The sequence below is a fragment of the Podarcis vaucheri genome (genome assembly GCF_965113315.1).
Source record: "Podarcis vaucheri genome assembly, chromosome: 6".
Taxonomy (NCBI): Eukaryota; Metazoa; Chordata; class Lepidosauria; order Squamata; family Lacertidae; genus Podarcis; species Podarcis vaucheri.
This window is the reverse complement of record NC_138764.1, coordinates 39,997,328-40,016,498: the sequence shown is the minus strand read 5'-3', so window position 1 is coordinate 40,016,498 and position 19,171 is coordinate 39,997,328. Positions and strand designations below refer to the sequence as shown.

Sequence of the window (19,171 nt, the reverse complement as noted above, 5' to 3'; positions counted from 1 at the left end):
CCTTGCAGGACTTCACAGCACAGCTGTTGGGGCCCAAGCAGAAGTCCCCCAATGTTACTTTCTAAAAATGACTCAGGAAGTAGGAATTATGTCATCATATCAGCATGTCTGCAACTCCCATTACACAGAATCGATCCAGCAAGATACCATGATTGATAGCATCAAAAACCTTGGAGAGATCCAGGAGAATCAGCAGGTTTTGTTCTCCCTATCTCTCTCCATACACCATCAGAGGACCAAGAGTTGTTTCAGTTCCAACCAGCCCTGAACATGGATGAAACAAGCCACCATCTTCTCAGACACCTTGTCCCTAAAAGGGGATATCAGTGACTAGGTGATAGTTGTTAGTCTCATGAATCCAAACAGGGCTTCTTAAGGAACAGATATGCTATAGCTCCCAGCATCTTCACACAAAGAAGAATCCATGACCACATGAACTGACCCAGTCAATCCCCTCCAGATAGTTTTGACCAAGAGCAATCCTGTTTTGAAGAAGGTAAAATAGTTTATTATAACAGTTTATTTGCAGTTGTTATGTGAATGTTTAAATTGAATGTATTCTGGTTTAACTGCAATAAGGCACCAGGACTAGGGTGGTAATCTGAAATCCAAGTTTTGAGGAGGGATGGAAAAGGAAATCAAGACTAGTAGTTGCATTCCAAGAATAAGGGGCAACAAGGAAAAATGGCTAGCATCATTTAAGGGAACTGGAGACCTTTGGACAGCTGCTGTATAGGACTGCTTGTACTTTTTATTTTATTTTTAAGAAAGCAGTGCCCCCATGTCATATGGTATACTGCTTTTGAAACTGAAGGGAATGAAAGCAACCAGCTTTTTTATTATGATGCAGAGTTCAAAGGCAAAACAGAGAGAGTAGAACATTATTTTGACTGCAGAAACTCTCTTGTATGACCCAAGCAGCTCCTTGAATCCTAGCCTAAGATTTATTTTTTAATAGGACTATTCAAAGCAGATACGAAGTGGTGTTTCCAAAAATGTTATAAAGTGACCTAGAAATTTGGGGTGGGGGTGCCGAGGAAGTTAATGTTGTTCTTCAATACCTTGGAGCACATTGTTTCTGACGCCTGTTCTGAATTGTTGGTATCCTGAGAATTATCCTTTGATCCCAATGGTGGCAACTATTGGTTAACTTGACATCTGCAAATCACTACTGGAATGAAAACTGCTAGGCTTTGCACATTCATATTTCATTCATATGCTAGGCAATGAAGCTGGTTTCATTGTTTTCTGTGTTTGCGGTTTTACTGGTAGCAGTGGATGAGCATTTTTGTCCTTTGTGCAGCCTCCTCTTCTGGCCATCATAAAATAATGCAGCATCACTGTTTGTAGATTCTGATGGGAAAATAAAAAGGGGTAAGATGATGTGGTGTATGTGTGATGACTTCCACATATGTGGAAAAAGTAATTCAGTTAACAAGATCAAGGAAGATGTTTTGGAAAAATGTGCTCCTTTTTCTAATTTATGTGCTGCAAGTTTGCAGTGAAATGGAAACTGGCAGCTATTGTCCAGGACATGCTGTTAAGGACTTTTTTTCTTTATTTTTTAAAAAGTAGACATACGTATAATGACTGGACAACTACCACAACCTAAACCCTGAAATAAAGTAAAACTCAATGAGAAATGTAATGTTGAATATAAAATTAAGCTCTGTGAAGCCTTTGAAAAGTTCAAGAGATCACATGGGAATTGTATAAAGCAGCTAACAAGCTTAAAAACAAAGTGACCAGACTGGTGGAGTGATGGGGAATTAATGATTTTGAGACAACTCTGTCCACTTGCTAACATAAGCTCTATTTCTACAGCCTTGCATGGTATAATGCAAGGATCAGGAACATGCGGTCCTCCAGATGTTGCTGGATTAAATCTTCCAGCATCCTTGATCATTAGCAATGCTGGCTGGGGACTGGATTCCAACAGGTTCCCCATCAACAAAATGTCAGTAATGCTCAGTAACTCCCTAGTCTATCCTGTCTGGTGCTTTTCTTCTTAGATGTATCTTTGAGTGTTTGTCTAAAATGCCATTTTCTCGTTGGTTCAAATGGATCTGCCCTATTTATGGCTTGAAGATAATACCTGGTGTCCAAGGCCTTTGTTCTAGAGCAGGCATTTCCAACACATAGATTGTGATCTACTAGTAGATCCTGGTAGATCTTTGGCTCCTCAGTGATCTCCCCCCTCCCCCCAAGAAGGGGAAAAACAACAACTGTGGTTTCCTAAAAAGCTCAACAACTTTGCCTTTCCCAAAAAAGCTCAACAACTTTGGTCTATTTAACGACAATGGGTAGATCACTGCCAGTTTTTTTATACTGTAAGTAAATTGCAGTCTATTGGGAGTTGGATGTCCCTGCTCTAGAGAATATCCCCCCCCCCATATATTTTGATCCCATCCCTATTCCTACATAAGATCAACAACATTCTGTAGCTTGGCTGTGGATTAGACATGAGCTACTCCTGAATTGTGGAGGATTACAACTTTTTACTCTGGTCAACAGAGTGTGGCTTGCCTGAATATATGTGTGTGTGTGTGTGTGTGTGTGTGAGAGAGAGAGAGAGAGAGAGAGAGAGAGAGAGAGAGAGATTTAAAAAGAGCCAGCAGGCTGAACTTCAATGTGCTTTAAGAATAAAGTGATTTTGAAAGGTGAAAGAAAGAAATGAGGAAATGGGGTAGGGTTCCTAATTAAGTAACTATCCTTGCCTTTTTTTTTACAAACTTGTAATTCAGGTCTTGTTATATCTGCACATGTTGCCAGGTGTTCGGGCAATATTATTTGCCAGAAGTGCTTGTTCTCACTTGTGTTGAAACAAGAATACTGGTACATTTTGTTTTGCATGTCGATCCTTTCTGTGAGGATCTATTTCTGTTATTAGTGTGCTATTGAACTGTTGCAATAGGCTTCAAGTTAACATTACTTCCTAGAGGATGACCATTTGACTGCATCTTGAGGTACTATGCAAGCTATAGCTTGAGGAACAACCCACAAGAAGGGTTAAAATGGTAAATCAAGAGAAGGAGGGCACCCAAGGCATGCATTTTGCAAATGTCAGAGCACCTAGTCTCTTACTCTTTAAAGACTGTGCAGAAAAGTAGCTTATGATTAAGTTTATGATTAAAAAAAAAATATATATTTGGTTATATCCTCCATGTGCACACATGCAGAATGTTATGTTTTTATTTTCCTTTTTTAGCAAATTGTTTTGACTGTCAAAATCTTCAGCAAGAAGTATATAGCCCTGATTATTATTTTTTACAATCAACTGCATTAGCCCAATGATATGTTTATGTGCATGAAAACACATCCATGCAAGGGCACCCAACTAGCACCCAACAGCAGCAATTGTATCAGTGTTGCCTCTGTCCCTCTACTTGTACATACAGGAATTACATCAGCACACCTGTTCTGTAAGGGGAAGTTTTGCCGGCTGTCCTCTCATCACTTAGAACAGGGGTCAGCAAACTTACTCAGCAGGGGGCTGGTCCACTGTCCATCAGACCTTGTGGGGGTCCGGACTATATTTTGAAGGGGAAAAAATGAACGAATTCCTATGCCCCACAAATAACCCAGAGATGCATTTTAAATAAAAGGGCACATTCTACTCATGTAAAAACACGCTGATTCCCGGACCGTCCGCGGGCCAGATTTAGAAGGCGATTGGGCCGGATCCGGCCCCCAGGCCTTAGTTTGCCTACCCATGACTTAGAATTTCTAAGTATTAACCTTACTGAGCCTGGCAGAGGGGCAAGAGCAGCCTCAGCTGCTGAGAGACCTTCTGCTATTGTAGAGCAGCTAGCAGGAAGAAAGTAAATGATAGCTCCATTAGCTTATTGAGCTGCCATAAGTCTTTTTAGCAGCCAGAAGATCCTACATCTATTTGTCACCTATGTAACACATACATGACAAATATGAAATGTTGGATCAAATAATAGACTCTTCATAAATCAAATTACAGTATTAATGTCCGGTGAATCTACCATCTCCTATACTGAAGAGGTTATCAATACTGTCAAATTGCCCCTGCCTTTTCAGGCATGTACTATTTGGACAGGCCTTCACAGTATGAATTTATCTTTTTAACCAATAAGTATCTATACATTTCCCCCACATTTTAAATTGTTTGATACATATTTATGGGCTGATTTTATCATATCAGTTGTAAGCTGTCTTGATGTACTTCATGTGAACTATAAATTCCTGTATGTAATTATGCATGTGGGTACATGAAAGCATAGAAAGAGTTTTGTGAATAGAGCTTTTTCCAGCTATTATTTAAAAGCAAAGTTGCTATCATAGAAATGGCTGTCAGCACCTTACATGCACAGCCTGCTCATGTATGCACATTCAGAAGCATGTTGAATACTTGAGCTGCATGGCCAGAAAATGGTGTAGAGGTTATTCCAGCAAAACATATAAAAAGAAGTATGTGCTGTAGAATTTTCATAAAAGAGATAAATGTTCAAAATGTTTCTGTTGTATAGAAAAGATATATTTGGAGACAGTGCGAATAGAGAACCAATGATAACTTTGAATAGTAAAACAATGCAACAGCTCGCATGTGGCACTTCTTAAATTCTGACTCCTGGCTACTTATCTGTTTAAAAGTGGCACTCATCATGTGCCCCTTTTCCAATGGGTAATGATGTTAACAAAATAATAGTGCTTAAATGCCATAAACATTGCTTCTTGACTTTTTATGGTTGCCATGACAGTGCAATTGGAACGCTAGTCCTTACCCCCAATTTTCTTCTAAAATGGGTTTTGATGGAGTATGCTCTCCATAGTACTCTGGCTGCAGCCCATATAAAGCTGTTTCTATATATTACTGGCATAAAACTGTGGTCACTTACCTTGGCCTAGGAAGCAAGAGAGGGTTGGAAAAACTTGTTTTCTACATAGGGTTGGATTAAGGGGGTGCCTGCCTGTGTACCTGCCTTCAAACCTCTGTCCCTTTATGAGAAGCAAACTGCATATGTATAAATATGCATTATTTAAAATCCAATGAATAGTTTCCTAATGGATAAACAACTTTGGGGGGTGGCAATAGAGTGGGGGAAAGATGAAGGGAGTTTAACTCCTTCTATCCCTGTTGTTGTTTAGTCGTTTAGTCATGTCCGACTCTTAGTGACCCCATGGACCAGAGCACGCCAGGCACTCCTGTCTTCTACTGTCTCCCGCAGTTTGGTCAAACTCATGCTGGTAGCTTCGACAACACTATCCAACCATCTTGTCCTTTGTCGTCCCCTTCTCCTCGTGCCCTCCATCTTTCCCAACATCAGGGTCTTTTCCAGGAAGTCTTCTCTTCTCATGAGGTGGCCAAAGTATTGGAGTCTCAGCTTCAGGATCTGTCCTTCCAGTGAGCACTCAGGGCTGATTTCCTTAAGAATGGATAGGTTTGATCTTCTTGCAGTCCATGGGACTCGCCCTTCATGGATCACTGCCTTGCTGTGGCGAAGGGGCTTGAATAACTCAGAGAAGCTATGAACTATGCCGAGCAGGGCACCCAAGATGATCAGGTCATAGTGGAGAGTTTTGACAAAAAGTGATCCACCTGGAGCAGAAACCGGCAAGCCACTCCAGTATCCCTGCCAAGAAAACTCCTTCTATCCCTACCCACTATTATCTTCTCAAGCAGCTTGTATCTCACATTGTCACCTGTATTTTGGACCAGCTGCATTTTCTGGATGGTCTTCATGGGCAGCCCCATGTAGACCACACCATAACAGCCTAATCTGGAGCATGAAATGCTAGTCTGGTTTCATGGGCAGCCCCATGTAGACCACACCATAACAGCCTAATCTGGAGCAGGAAATGCTAGTCTGGTTTCTCCTCCCATGTGTGCATAAGGCAAAACTGGTAAAAAGCGTTCCTTGGCAACTGTTGCAATCTAGCCATTTAGAACTTGGGCTGGATCCAGATTGAAAACAGGCTGTTGCAGGAAGTCCAACCCTGCCCAGAACAGGCTGTACACCTTATTCCTGTCCAAAAGTGTCTCTCTCTTGTCTGGATTTAGCTTCTTAGTAAGTGAAATGATAAATACATACAAGCCACCATGTGCTAACACTCCACATCTGCTAGCAAGTGACTCTCCCAAGGCAAGATTACTTCATTCAAGCCAGGGAAGTAATTTCAACTACAAGAATGTGGGAATCAGAGGCCATTAGCTTGGTCCCTTATAGCAGATATTAGGCTTCTTTGAAGCTTTTGCAGACAACCAATCTCTTTGCATTTCCCCTCTTAACAATTTATGTGAAGGCTTAATTAGGATGCAAGTTTTACTGTGGTGATATAATGGGCTAGAAGAAGGAATGGGGGAAATATTAGAAGAATCTGAGATTGAGCTCATCTGCATATGTGTGGTTCGTTCAAGAGCTAATGTGGTTTAGTGGTTAGAAGGTTTGAACAGGACTGAACAGGCCAAGGCTACTTCCTATCTCTCAGCGTAACTTACATAGCAGGTTTGTTGTGAGGCTAAAATAGGGAAATGTACCATGCATGATACCTTGTTTTCCTTGGAGGAAAGCTGTGATATAAACAGAATAACACTTCTATGTGGATATGAGGCCTTTATAAGACATGTTTACAGGCTTCCAACCTCACTGGAAATGCAAATACACAGTTTGAATTTACTGGGAGGCAGCGGACTCAAGGAACCCACTTTATGCTCTACTGGGATAGATACTGCAGGGACTTGGTTCTTGAGTACTTAGAGAGGGAGAAGGAGAGAGAGGGAGAGAGAGAGAGAGAACCACCACCACACTCCTTAGTAATGTTTTTATATATATCAACCAAGTGAGGTCATATCTCTTTTTTTCCTTACAAAGGTAAAGCCTGGACACATCAATTTTTGCACACTGCTGCTGCTAGGTCACAGAAAGTAGCCATGAATGACGTTGCACAGAAGACAGAGGTATGTATGGTGGTATGAAGGGGGAAGTACAAACAATAAACTCTGGCTTTATTATAGTAGCCTAAATTAAACAATATAATATAACCAAGAGTCTTAGATCCTTGATTCTCGGCATGTGAAGTGGCCACCTGTAGGGTGACGGAATGGTTTTCAGGGAATGCACACATCTTAGGGCTCTGCATATTTTCACTCTGTCCAGAAAACTGTGTGAGTTCACATGCACAAGGGAAAAAGGCATGCACAGATCATCATCTACAGCTACTGAATGAATGGGGAAGTCACATTTGATAGGATTTCCATTTGTCGCACAAACTGTCCCTAAGATGTACATCTGACTTCTAGCCCAAGAATCGTGTGTGTGTGTATGTAATCCTAAAGCAAAAATTGTAGAGTATTTCAGTTTAAAACAGTATAATTGTCAAACTGTGAAGTTGTTCTGTGGCATTACAATAAATTGAAAAGTAAAGAGAGGCAAAAAGTCTGGTTCAATTAGCAATTGTGTTGTTTTTTTAATAACAAGTATTTCTAGACATGACTGTGATCCATCTGTTATTGGAAGCTTTAAGTTTAGGTTTAATACAAAAACAACTTCATGAGAGATTCCTATACCTGTGCAAAAGAGTGAGTCTGTTTTTCTCTTTAAAAATAAACATTGTAAATTCAGCTCAGGTTCCAATTTATTGCCTGTCTCTTCAAAAGTCTCACATTCTGTCTAATATTCCATGCAATTTCTCTTCATCTGCTTCTACCATCTTTCTCTTGTCTTTGCCTTCTCCCTGTCTTCACAAAGATTCTGCTTTCTTCGTCTAAACCTGTCCCAAAGTCCTATGTGCCCAAACTTCGAAAGGGTGATGTAAAGGATAAATTTGAAGCCATGCAGAAAGCAAGGGAAGAAAGAAATCAAAGGCGATCTAGAGATGAGAAGCAAAGAAGAAAAGAACAGTATGTTAGAGAAAGAGAATGGAACAGGCGGAAGCAGGAGGTCAATTCCTTTGCAAAAATTCATTTCTGTTACTTTTATTTCCTTTCAAGCTTTTAAAAATAACTTACCAACTTCTACACTGCAGTACAAATAAATATACTTTGATCCAGCTATATAAAATATTTTATAACTTTGCATAAACCCTCTAGATTTATTTACGTTTTAAATCCTTTAAAAAAGAAGAAGTGAAAATTGATGTTTCTTATTCATTATTTCAGATGATAGAACTACTTGCTTCCGATGATGAGGAAGAAAAGTCTAAAGTTGAGAAAGCTTATGTTCCAAAACTAACAGGTAAGAATTAAGAGTTAAAGTCTATTTTGCAAGAGATTGGACCTCCGTCACCTATTCTTTGGTAACAGCTCGTGTTGATTACTGCAACATTCTGTGGGGCTGCCAACTTTTAAGAAGTTCGGCAGCTGTGGTTAGTACAGAATGCTGTGGCTTGCCTCCTGACAGGGATAGGAGGGCACAAAGAATGTATCTGACCAACTGCATTGGCTGTCTTCATGCTTCCTTCCAGGACCAATAAAAAAATGCTGGCGATCATCTCTAAAGCTTTCTATGGTCTACGGCCTTGAGGAACTCCATTAAGCCCCCAGTCAACACATTCCTGCCTCCTTCCTTAGGAGGTGTGTTGCTCTGCATTCTATCTCTTAGATAAATCTACAAAAGCAAGGTGCACTGTGGTGCTGCCTATGCTCCAGAGCAGCGATGGATTAACTTTTCCTATGAAGGGCAATTGACCCATGGTGGAAGCCATTCAGGAGCCATACAGCACCACATGGCTGTATAATACGCTTTCTGTGTGCCATCCCATCTCTTTTTTTTTTTATAATAATTTTTATTACATTTTTTACAGAAATAACAGAACAATCAAAGAATAAAAAGAAAAGACAAGAAGAAAGGAAATAAAAAAGAAAAGAAACACGACCACTTCAATGACTTATTTCAAATTTCCATTGGGCTTCCCCCGTCCCCCGCACAATGCATTCTTAACAATAAATTTATCAGCAAATTATACCCTTATTTCGTGTATTTCTTTATATTTTCAATTGCAATTTAGATTTAAATCTCTTGGTCACCATATGCTCTAAAAATATACCATAATATCGTTTTTACCCATTTAAATCTTGGTTCTTTCATAAATCTTATCAAATTTCTTAAATATTCAAGTTTCATTACTGGAGCTAAGTTCCCAATCATACGACATCTTATGTTTCATATAACTTATAATACTTTTGCAAATAGTCTTTAAATTTTTTCCAGTCCTCCTCCATTGCTTCTTCTCCCAAGTCCCGGATCCTTGCAGTCATCTCGGCTAGTTCCATGTAGTTCATCAACTGCGAGTGCCAGTCCTCCAGTGTGGGCAAATCTTGGGTCTTCCAATGCTTGGCGATAAGAATTCTTGCTGCTGTTGTAGCGTACATAAAAAAGGTTCTATCCTTTTTAAACACCTTCTGGCCGACAATGCCCAGAAGGAAGGCCTCTGGTTTCTTGGGAAAGGTGTACTTAAACACCTTTTTTAACTCATTGTAGATCATTTCCCAGAAGGCCTTCAGTCTTGGGCAAGTCCACCAGAGGTGAAAGAATGTCCCCTCAGCTTCCTTGCATTTCCAACATTTGTTATCGGACAAATGGTAAATCTTAGCTAGCTTAACCGGGGTCATGTACCACCTGTATACCATCTTCATAATGTTTTCTTTCAAAGCATTACATGCAGTAAATTTCATACCGGTGGTCCATAACCTTTCCCAGTCTTCAGACATAATATTATAACCAATGTCCTGGGCCCATTTTATCATTGCTGATTTAACTGTCTCATCCTGAGTGTTCCATTTAAGCAGCAAGTTATACATTCTCGATAATAACTTGGTCTTTGGTTCAAGCAATTCTGTCTCAAGTTTCGATTTTTCCACCTGGAAACCTGTTTTTTTGTCTAACTTAAAAACCTCATTAATTTGGGCATAATGCAGCCAATTTTGCACCTTATCCTTTAGTTTTTCAAAGCTCTGCAGTCTCCAATTACCTCCAATATTTTCTATTATTTCCCAATATTTCGGCCAGTATGCCTCCATATTGGTTGTTTTCCGAGCTTTGGCCTCTATTGGTGAAATCCACCTCGGAGTTTTACTCTCCAATAAGTCTTTATATTTTTTCCAGACCATATATATTGCTTTTCTGACAATATGGTTTTTAAACATTCCATATGATTTACCCTTGTCATACCACAAATACGCATGCCAACCTAACGAATTGTTAAAGCCTTCCAGATCTAGGACATCAGTGTTTTCTAGTAAAATCCAATCTTTCATCCAGCAGAAGGCCGCCGCTTCATAATATAACCTTAAGTCCGGCAGGGCAAACCCCCCTCTCTCTTTTGCATCAGTTAATATTTTGAACTTTATTCGGGGCTTTTTGCCCTGCCAGACAAACCTAGAAATATCCTTCTGCCACTTTCCAAAGCATTCCACTCTGTCCACAATCTGCAGGGCCTGAAACAAAAACAACATCTTTGGCAAAACGTTCATCTTTATAGCTGCAATTCGGCCTAACAAGGATAATTTCAGTCTTGACCAAATTTCTAAATCTTTTTTAACTTCTAGCCAACATTTCTCATAATTGTCTTTAAATAAATTCAAATTCTTAGAAGACAAGTTCACCCCCAGGTATTTCACTTTTTTAACAATGTTTAGTTCTGTCTCTTTCTGAAACCCTTCTGTTTCCATAGCCGTCAGATTTTTCCCTAACACCTTAGTTTTTTGCTTGTTCAGCTTAAAACCCGCCACCCGACCAAATTTCTGGATCAGATCCAAAACTCTTTTTGTACTGGGTTCTGGCTCCTGTAGTGTTAAAACCAGATCATCTGCAAATGCTTTCAGTTTATATTGTTTCGCTCCGACCCATATTCCTTGTACCTGCCGATCCTCCCTTATCATGTTCAGCAAAACCTCCAGGACCGAAATAAACAATAAAGGGGATAGGGGGCACCCCTGGCGTGTTCCTTTTTCAATATGAAGTTCTTCTGTCACCACATTGTTCACTATCAACTTAGCTTTTTGTTCAGAATAGATTGCCTCTATTCCATTCTCAAACCCCCTTCCCACTCCCATCCCTTCCAAGTTTTTCTTCATAAATTTCCAAGAAATATTGTCAAAGGCCTTCTCCGCATCAATAAAAATTAGCACTGCTTTGGTGTTAATATTTGTTTGTAAAAGTTCCAGAATATCAATAATATTCCTGGTGTTGTCAAACAAATGTCTACCTGGGAGAAAGCCTGCTTGGTCCTTATGGATTACTTCATTTAATACTTTTTTAAATCTGTTAGCCAAAACATCCGCAAATATTTTGTAATCCACGTTTAGGAGTGAGATGGGGCGGTAGTTCTTAAGTTGAGTCTTTTCAGTTTCCACTTTAGGTATCAGTGTGATGAATGCTTCTTTCCACGTATCTGGTGCCTTCCCTCCCCCCATAATCTGGTTGCAAACCTCCTCTAGTGGTTGTATCAAATAGTCTTTTAACGTCCTATAATACTTGGAGGTGAGTCCATCCGGTCCTGGAGATTTGCCCAACTGCATATTCTGAATGGCATCCTCAATTTCCTGTTGTGTTATTTTGCAATTCAAGATTGATCTCTTCTCTTGAGATAGTTCTGGAAGGCCATTTTCTTTCAAAAATTGTTCTATCTCGGCTACATCCTCGGATCCTTGTGTGTATAATTTTTTGAAATATTTCTGGAAGCACTTTCTAATTTCTCCGGGTTTCTGGATGTTCTTTCCTTCAACTTCTAGATTGGTAACATAATTTAATTTTTGTCTCTTTTTCAACTGCCAAGCTAGCAGTTTCCCACATTTATTTGCCGACTCAAATGATCTTTGTTTCATTTGTTTAATTCTCCATTCCACTTCTTGGTTGATCAGTTGCGCATATTGTGACTGGTGGAATTTAATTTCTCTTAGAGTCTCTTTTGATTTTGGATTCAATCTTAATTTTTTCTCACCGTCTCTTATCTTCTCCAATATCTTGTCTTTTTTACCATTCCAGAGTTTTTTCTTAATCGTATTCTGTTGTATCAGAAACCCTCTCATAACAGCTTTACTCGCGTCCCAGATTGTTCTTTTTTCCACCGAGGTATTTAAGTTGATTTCAAAATAGTCCTTTAAAGCTTTTTGGGCCTTCTTTACAATCTCTTGATCTCTTAGCAGGTTGTCATTCATTTTCCATCTGAAGGAATCGGCAGTAGTAAATCTCATTTCCATTTTCAAAGCGTTATGGTCGGAGCAAGTCTTTGGGCAGATTTCTATTTTTGTAGTCTTAGGTGCCAGCCCTCTAGTTGTCCAAATTTGGTCGATTCTTGTCCATGACAGGTGGGCTTCAGAAAAGAAAGTTCCTTCTTTACCTAGGGGGTTTCTCGTCCTCCATAGATCGATTAAATCCATATTGTCAGTTAGTTCAAAGAAAGTTTTTGGTAGTCTTCCATCTTTAGTCAAGTTCTGATTCTGTGACTTATCCATCAAAGTAGAGACAACCCCATTCATATCTCCCATCATAATGATGTTAGAATAGTCCAGATAGTCCAATAATGTCTCATGCAGCTTCTTATAAAATTCTGATTTCCCCTCATTTGGTGCATAAATTCCCAATATCAAAACTTTTTCTCCTTGGGTCGAAATTTCAATAGCCAGGATTCTTCCTTGTTCATCTTTAAACAAAAATTTTGGTGAAAGATTCGCTTTGGCGTAAATCACCACGCCTCTCTTCTTTACTCTGTCTGATGAGATAAATTCTTGGCCTAATCTTTTATTTGTTAACACTTTCCTGTGTAGCCTGGTCACATGTGTTTCTTGCAAACAAATTATATCCAAATTCTCTTTCTTTAAAATATGGAAGATCCTTTTGCGTTCTTCAGGGGAATTCGCGCCATTAATGTTCCAACTATACAGCTGCAGAGACATCTTGTGTCAATCTGTTGTTACTCTTGTTGGGTATCTTCTTTTTTGTCCGAATCCGAGGGTGGTAACTCTTTTCCTAACTCTGGTGGTGGCCAAATAGCTGCCGCTCCTTTCTGTAAGTCTTCTCCGTGATCGTGTAGAAACTTCTGGCTATCCTCTTTCGTTTTGATTTTTATCTTCTTTCCTTTGTATTTAAACGAAAGACCTTGTGGAAACTCCCACCTGTAAGGTATTCCGTTACCTCTCAAAAGTCCAGCTAGATCCGTATAGTTAGCTCTTAGATCCAGTAATTGTTTAGGAATATCCTTGTAAATTTGTGCTCTTCTGTCCTGGATCACAAGTGCTTTGTTGAAATGTAAATCAAGTAGCTTGTCTCTCTCCTGTTTAGTCCTTAAAATAATCAAACAGTCTCTAGGCCTGTCCTTCCCGGCAACTCTTCCCAATCTAAATGCAGTCGTTATTTTGAAGTCTGTATCTTGATTTATACCCCAGAATTTGGAAAATTCTGCCGTTAAGAAACCAGTCAGATCCTCTTTCTCAATCTCTGGGATAGAGCGTAATCTCAAATTATTTTCCCTGTTTCGCAATTCCACCAAAGACAGGTAGGCCTGCTGGTCCGTAATATGTTTGTGGAGCGGCCTTACCTCTCCTTTCAGTTCCTCCACTCCTTTGGCTGCAGCCTCTGCTTTCCCAATCGCAGCCTCCGCCAATTTTCGATTTTCAGATGTTACGTCGTTTAGATTACCAATATCTTGTGAGTGTTTAGCCACCTGTTCTGAAAGTTTGGTAATTGAGGATGTGGCTAAGTCAATTTTTGCAGTTTGATCATCCACTTTTTTATTCAAAATTGCGAATTGTTGTAGCATTTCCTCTAGCAAAGTGTTAGATCCTCCAGATGCCATATCCTCGCCTGTTAATTGTTCAGCTTCTTCAGCTGGAGTTGTTGGCGAGGGTGCAGTCTGTAAAACAGCAGGGACCGAAGATCTACGTCCCTGAGAAAACAGGGTTGTTTGTGTCAGTTTGCCTTTCCCTGCCTTCGACGCAGCTCTTGTTTTCACTCTGTCACTCATTCCACACCTGTCTTAGGATTCAAGGTCAAACTGTCAAAAGTTTCATGAGAAAGACAGGCCTTGGAGTAAACAACCAAACCACAGAGAGACAAAGCAAAGTTGGTTCCCAGAAAGTTGTAAATCCCAAACTCCACTAGAGGGAGTGATGTTACAGTTCAGGAAAGAAGAAACAAAGTTTCAGTCGCCATTAAAGTTCCTTCAGTTAAGTAAATTAACAATAATCCTTGGAAAAGACCTTTTCCCTCTGGCAGAGCTCTCACAATGTTGCCACAAGTTTCTTAAAAGGTGCAAGGTACAGTTGTTTAATTGTATCCAACAGTAATGCCTCTAAATATCCATTTCAGGTTGTAAATGTATCCGCAAAGTAGCCTTTTGTCCCGCTGCAAGTCCGGAGACTGGGGGTTTTAAAGTCTTTAAAGTTTTTAAAGGTCTAGCAGAGGAGAAAGTCCCCAAATAAGGTACAAAAAATAACAAGAAAATAAGAGTAACTTGCCTCCTTCAATTTCCGACTTCTCTAGACGTATGATGTCTCTCACTTTAAAACCTCTCTGTGCTGCTTCCAGCTTGTCAGATCTTTGCCTTTGATCACTAAGCATCGTCGGGAGACGGACTTCCTTTTTCTCGTCTCCCGCTTTCAGCTGAATTCATAAATTTGTAATCCAATTTCGAGTAAGTCTTACTCACGAGTAGTTGATTTGTAATCCAATGTAGAAGGAAGAAAGGTCGGCGCTCATCAGTAACAGCCGCGCGGCTTCACTCCCGCAGAAAGAGCGATGAATCCACAGCACCGCTTCCCCTCCGCGCTTCCGGAACCCCTTACGGGGTCCCTTCTTCGTTTCGGGGGTCGCTCTTGGTGCCCGCCGGATCCCACGGCCACGAGCTCACTCTGCTCGTGGTTTTTCTTAGTGGGTCGTCGCTTTGCCGCAGCGAACGACCCTTTCCTGCGGAGCCCCTCTTCGCAGCGCAAAGAGGACCGCCATTACTTGCTTCGCGCCGCCTCCGGAAGTCGCCATCCCATCTCTTGACCACATGAAAATTAGGCAAGGGCAGTAGCATGTCCCCCCACAAGCTGCAAGCTCCCTATCCAAGCTCCAGACTATGCTTCAGTTCAACTTGCTACCTCCTCCTTCGCATTTCCAAACAAATATATTTATGCTAATGAAAGCTAGTGTTTTACGAATGATGGATAGTCAGGTGATAAACTGAGCTGTTCGTTTTTCCCTTTTGTTTTTCATAGGGACTGTCAAAGGGAAGTTTGCAGAAATGGAAAAGCAGAGGCAGGAGGAAGAAAGGAAAAGAATGGAAGAGGAAAGGAAGCGGAGGATTGAACAAGACATGATAGAGAAAAGGAAAATTCAGAGAGAACTAGCAAAGAAAGCACAAGAGGTAGGCTTATAGTAATTTACAATATCCCATTCAAATGTTAAAATAAAAAAACCCTAGCCATTTAAATTATAAACAGTAGTCTTCCACTTCTTACTTCCAAGACAAAGTGTATTTGAAGCATCAGGTAGTATATGGAGTTTTTTTCTACCACATCAGTATTTTATTTACTATAACTATGTATTCTTCCATTCAATTATGTTGGGCGTTTGAAACATTTTGGTTTTTTGCCTACATAGTCACAGAGTGTCATATTCCGCAATGAAGGAGATACAATGTTCTGATGTTTTAAATTGCTGAAAATACAATTTGGCCGCAGCAGCAAATGGTTATTTACAAAATGGAAGAGTTGCGTTTGAATGTTAAGAGACTAAGTGAACCTGGCTTGACTGTTCTTGGTCCTCTCTGCAGAAAATGGGTAAAGCCAGGGCAAGTTATAAAGTCTCTTACCTACTGTACTGACACTGAATATCAATTCCGTAGCCATTTGTGAATGCAACATAGCCACATTCTTCCTTGGGGAGGGTGATATTTGGTGTGTTGCCTGCATTCTTGGCATTCAGTATTAAAGCGCCATTTTCTTTATGAGAATTGGGTGCTAGGATCAGGTGTCCCATGCTTTAATTTCCAAATGTGTGTATATGTATGAATGACTGGTTGCTATCAGTAGAAAAATGTCCTGTGCTGTGCCGGTACAACCACACTAATCAAGTCAATTTGCCAGTAATGCTCATATGCCTCTCAGGTTTATAAGATGCAACATGTCGCAAGATGTTGAAATATATGTTTTCTGATATTTGAACAAGGAGAGAAATAGAGAAAAGGTTATGTAAGGCAGTTTTTTACTGGTTTGAATAAGCTAAGAAATAAAATGCTCTTCTATTTGCATACGGAGGGAGAACAGTATGGTATGTTATAAGGTGAATTGCACTCAGAGTATCTGAAAAGGATCTGTATTACTTATTGAAGTGTTTTTGTATTTTGAAATTGACAATCAATCAGTTCAAAAGCAGTTCTGAGGCCGGTATTTTGTATGAAAAATGATTTGTTCATTTCATGGGATGAAATGTACAGAAGCAATTAAGACGCTTGTGATCTAACACTAATTTTGGGACATGGCTGTTGTCCATATCTTGTACTAAAAGCCATTGCTCACAACTAGAAAGTAAATACCATTAGAAGTCCCAGTGTTCCTCAAAGCCACCCTTTATTTTTATTTTTTTTAAAGGTATTTATTAGAAGTTTAAGAATTACAAAAAAAGAGAGAAAACAACAAAAAATTTAACAAGACAAACATTACATTACAATACATAAAGAGAATAACATAAGAAGGGGGGGGAATACAATACAGTAAAAAAGAACAATAACATTAAAAAAACCACATACATCCAGTATTCCATATCTTTACCTTTCATTTACTTGTTTCATCGACCTCCTCACACCTCCCTTTTTGTATTCTAATTCAATTAATTGTTTCCGCAAATTCTTTCCATCTTTCTCAATTTTTGTTCTATAATTTATCTTAACGGTCTAACCTTACATTTTTCTTTTTGGTCCATTATCAATCAACTTTTACTTAATTCTTTATTACATTCCTGCTAAAGCCATATAACTTCATTCCAGCATCCTTCTAACATTCATTAATTTTGCAATGTTTCTGTAAATATACTTTAATTTTTTTCCAATCTTCTTCCACCGACTCTTCTCCCTGGTCTCAAATTCTGCCAGTCATTTCCGCCAGTTCCATGTAGTCCATCAGCTTCATCTGCCACCTCAAAGCCACCCTTTACAGCATTGAGGAAGGTTGGGGATTTTTTGCCCCAAGGGCCCAAATAGCTGCTTCGGTTAACTTGTCTACTGTGCTACTGAAAGCTTCTTGCAAACAGGATAATTTGTGCAGCCATGCTTTCTTTAAAGCATTCCTTTGCAGCTTTACTCCTAAGAGCTGCTTTAAACATTATGGTCAGAAGCTGCCAGAAAACCCATGCAGTGTTCCCATGCTTCACCTTTATACTTCTGTGGAGCTGGCAGTTCCAGAAGTACAGATACTACACATGACAGCAGAGGCAAGATGTTAGCTTTACATGCTGCAGAGCCGTAGCTGCAGCGGGGTGGCTAGCCAGGCTTTTTGCCCCAGGTGAAGCCTCCATTGGGGTGCTATTGAGGTTACCTGCCTGTGTATGTATGTGTGTGTATGCAAATACACGTGAGGAGTGCCAAACTGGGTCTTTGACCCGGGTAAAATAAAGCCTAGATTCGCCCCTGCATGCTGTGCGTTGTGTTGAATGTTGACACGGGCTTTTGGGTGACCTCCACACAGGCACTGTAGCATTTAAATTTACCCATAACTTTGATCACCGGAAAGGTGCCCTTTTAGAGTTCTTTCTCTTGTTTACAATGCAACAAACATTCATTGTTGCTGTAGACAGTAACTAAGCCACCTTCAGCCTGCCAGAAATTCCGGTATTCTCAGTATCAAAATGAAAGGTGAAGCATGACTGTGGCAATAGTGGTTGCCAAATATTTAATTTAAGCAGAGAATGCATGTGTAGTGTGGGAAATAGTATGTAAAGGGTGGTTTTACACATTAGATATTCACACTAGATGTTATAGGCACCCTTAAGTAACAATGTACTCCACACCCTATCAAATGAATACAGTGTGTGAAATTCAGGAAAGCTACCGTGCGCTGCTCTGGTTTCGTCAGAAGCGGCTTAGTCATGCTGGCCACATGACCCGGAAAAACTGTCTGCAGACAAACGTTGGCTCCCTCGGCCAGTAAGGCAAGATGAGCACCACAACCCCAGAGTCATTCGCAACTGGACTTAACCCTCAGGGGTCCTTTACCTTTACCTTTAATTGTTATTGTTGTAATTATATTTATAATTACCGGTATATCCTGCCTTTCCCCCCAGTACTAACCCAATCTCATTCCCAGACATTAACCAGGAAGCAAGAGCTTGATCCACTCTGATCACATTTTAGTATTTTTAAAGGGATATATGCAAAACTTTACATGTGGCTCATAGCTGAAGGACCTACGTATCCATAAATGAGCACAAAATAGGGTTGTGTGAAGGAATCGCCACATAAATTAAGGCCTTGGCCAGACATTGTTCTCCAGGGGAAAATCTCAACCCAGTAAGCATGTTAGGCTGTGGAGAAAGATACAAATTAAGTGCGCTGTTCTGTGCATAGGTGAATGCAGGATATCCCTGCTGCAGTAGCAAGGATTTTAAAGGCTTTCCAGATCACAGGGACAGGGAGACTGTGCTTTTCCAGTGAACATGCTTCAGCTCAGTTCACCCGTTACCAACCCTACACCAGCCATCTACTCCAGGTCTCCTGGGGCCTGCTGGTTTTGCTGCTTGTCCAGCACATCACAGGCCATGGTACAAAATTAGTGGGTTGTGTTCAGTGTGGGAGCTTTCTAGCTGCTGCACATGGTGTACGATGGAGGAGGGCATGCTAAAGTCAGAACCTCTTGCGCAGTTGAGGTAAATACATCTGGAGAGCAATGTCTGACCAGCGGCTGCTTAGATTAGATGTACACACCAGAAGTGCACCTTTTAATGCCACATTTCGATTTGTCATTCGGCACAATATTTTCATTTTTTTAAATGTTTTTGCAAGGGGAAGCCAAAGAGTCAAAGTAACATTATTGTGTGAAATTCTTATTTAATAGATTGATGAGCAGTTAAACAATTCGGGAAGCGAATCGGCATCGGAGGTAATCAGACTTCTTTACCATGAAACATTCACCTATTTGTGACTCACTGTTTATTACATATCTAGTAATGGCCGGGTTAAACAAAAACACTTGGGAAAGACACGAAAGCACACTTTGCTAGCAGAGACA

General features: G+C 40.2%; 1 protein-coding gene across 6 annotated transcripts in view; it reads left to right on the top strand.

Annotated features, from left to right (window-relative positions):
• Positions 1 to 19,171, top strand: part of NEXN (nexilin F-actin binding protein) — a 34,453-nt gene that overhangs the window by 4,212 nt on the left and 11,070 nt on the right. For 3 of the 6 annotated variants that reach the window (XM_082227535.1, XM_082227537.1, XM_082227540.1), the window contains exons 2-6: positions 6,840 to 6,925; positions 7,716 to 7,907; positions 8,126 to 8,201; positions 15,167 to 15,315; positions 18,998 to 19,042. In XM_082227535.1, the coding sequence (XP_082083661.1) occupies positions 6,899 to 6,925; positions 7,716 to 7,907; positions 8,126 to 8,201; positions 15,167 to 15,315; positions 18,998 to 19,042 (489 nt within the window). In that variant the 5' untranslated portion in view covers positions 6,840 to 6,898. The remainder of the gene's footprint in view (positions 1 to 6,839; positions 6,926 to 7,715; positions 7,908 to 8,125; positions 8,202 to 15,166; positions 15,316 to 18,997; positions 19,043 to 19,171) is intronic. The other 3 variants (XM_082227539.1, XM_082227538.1, XM_082227536.1) reach the window with 2 other exon arrangements.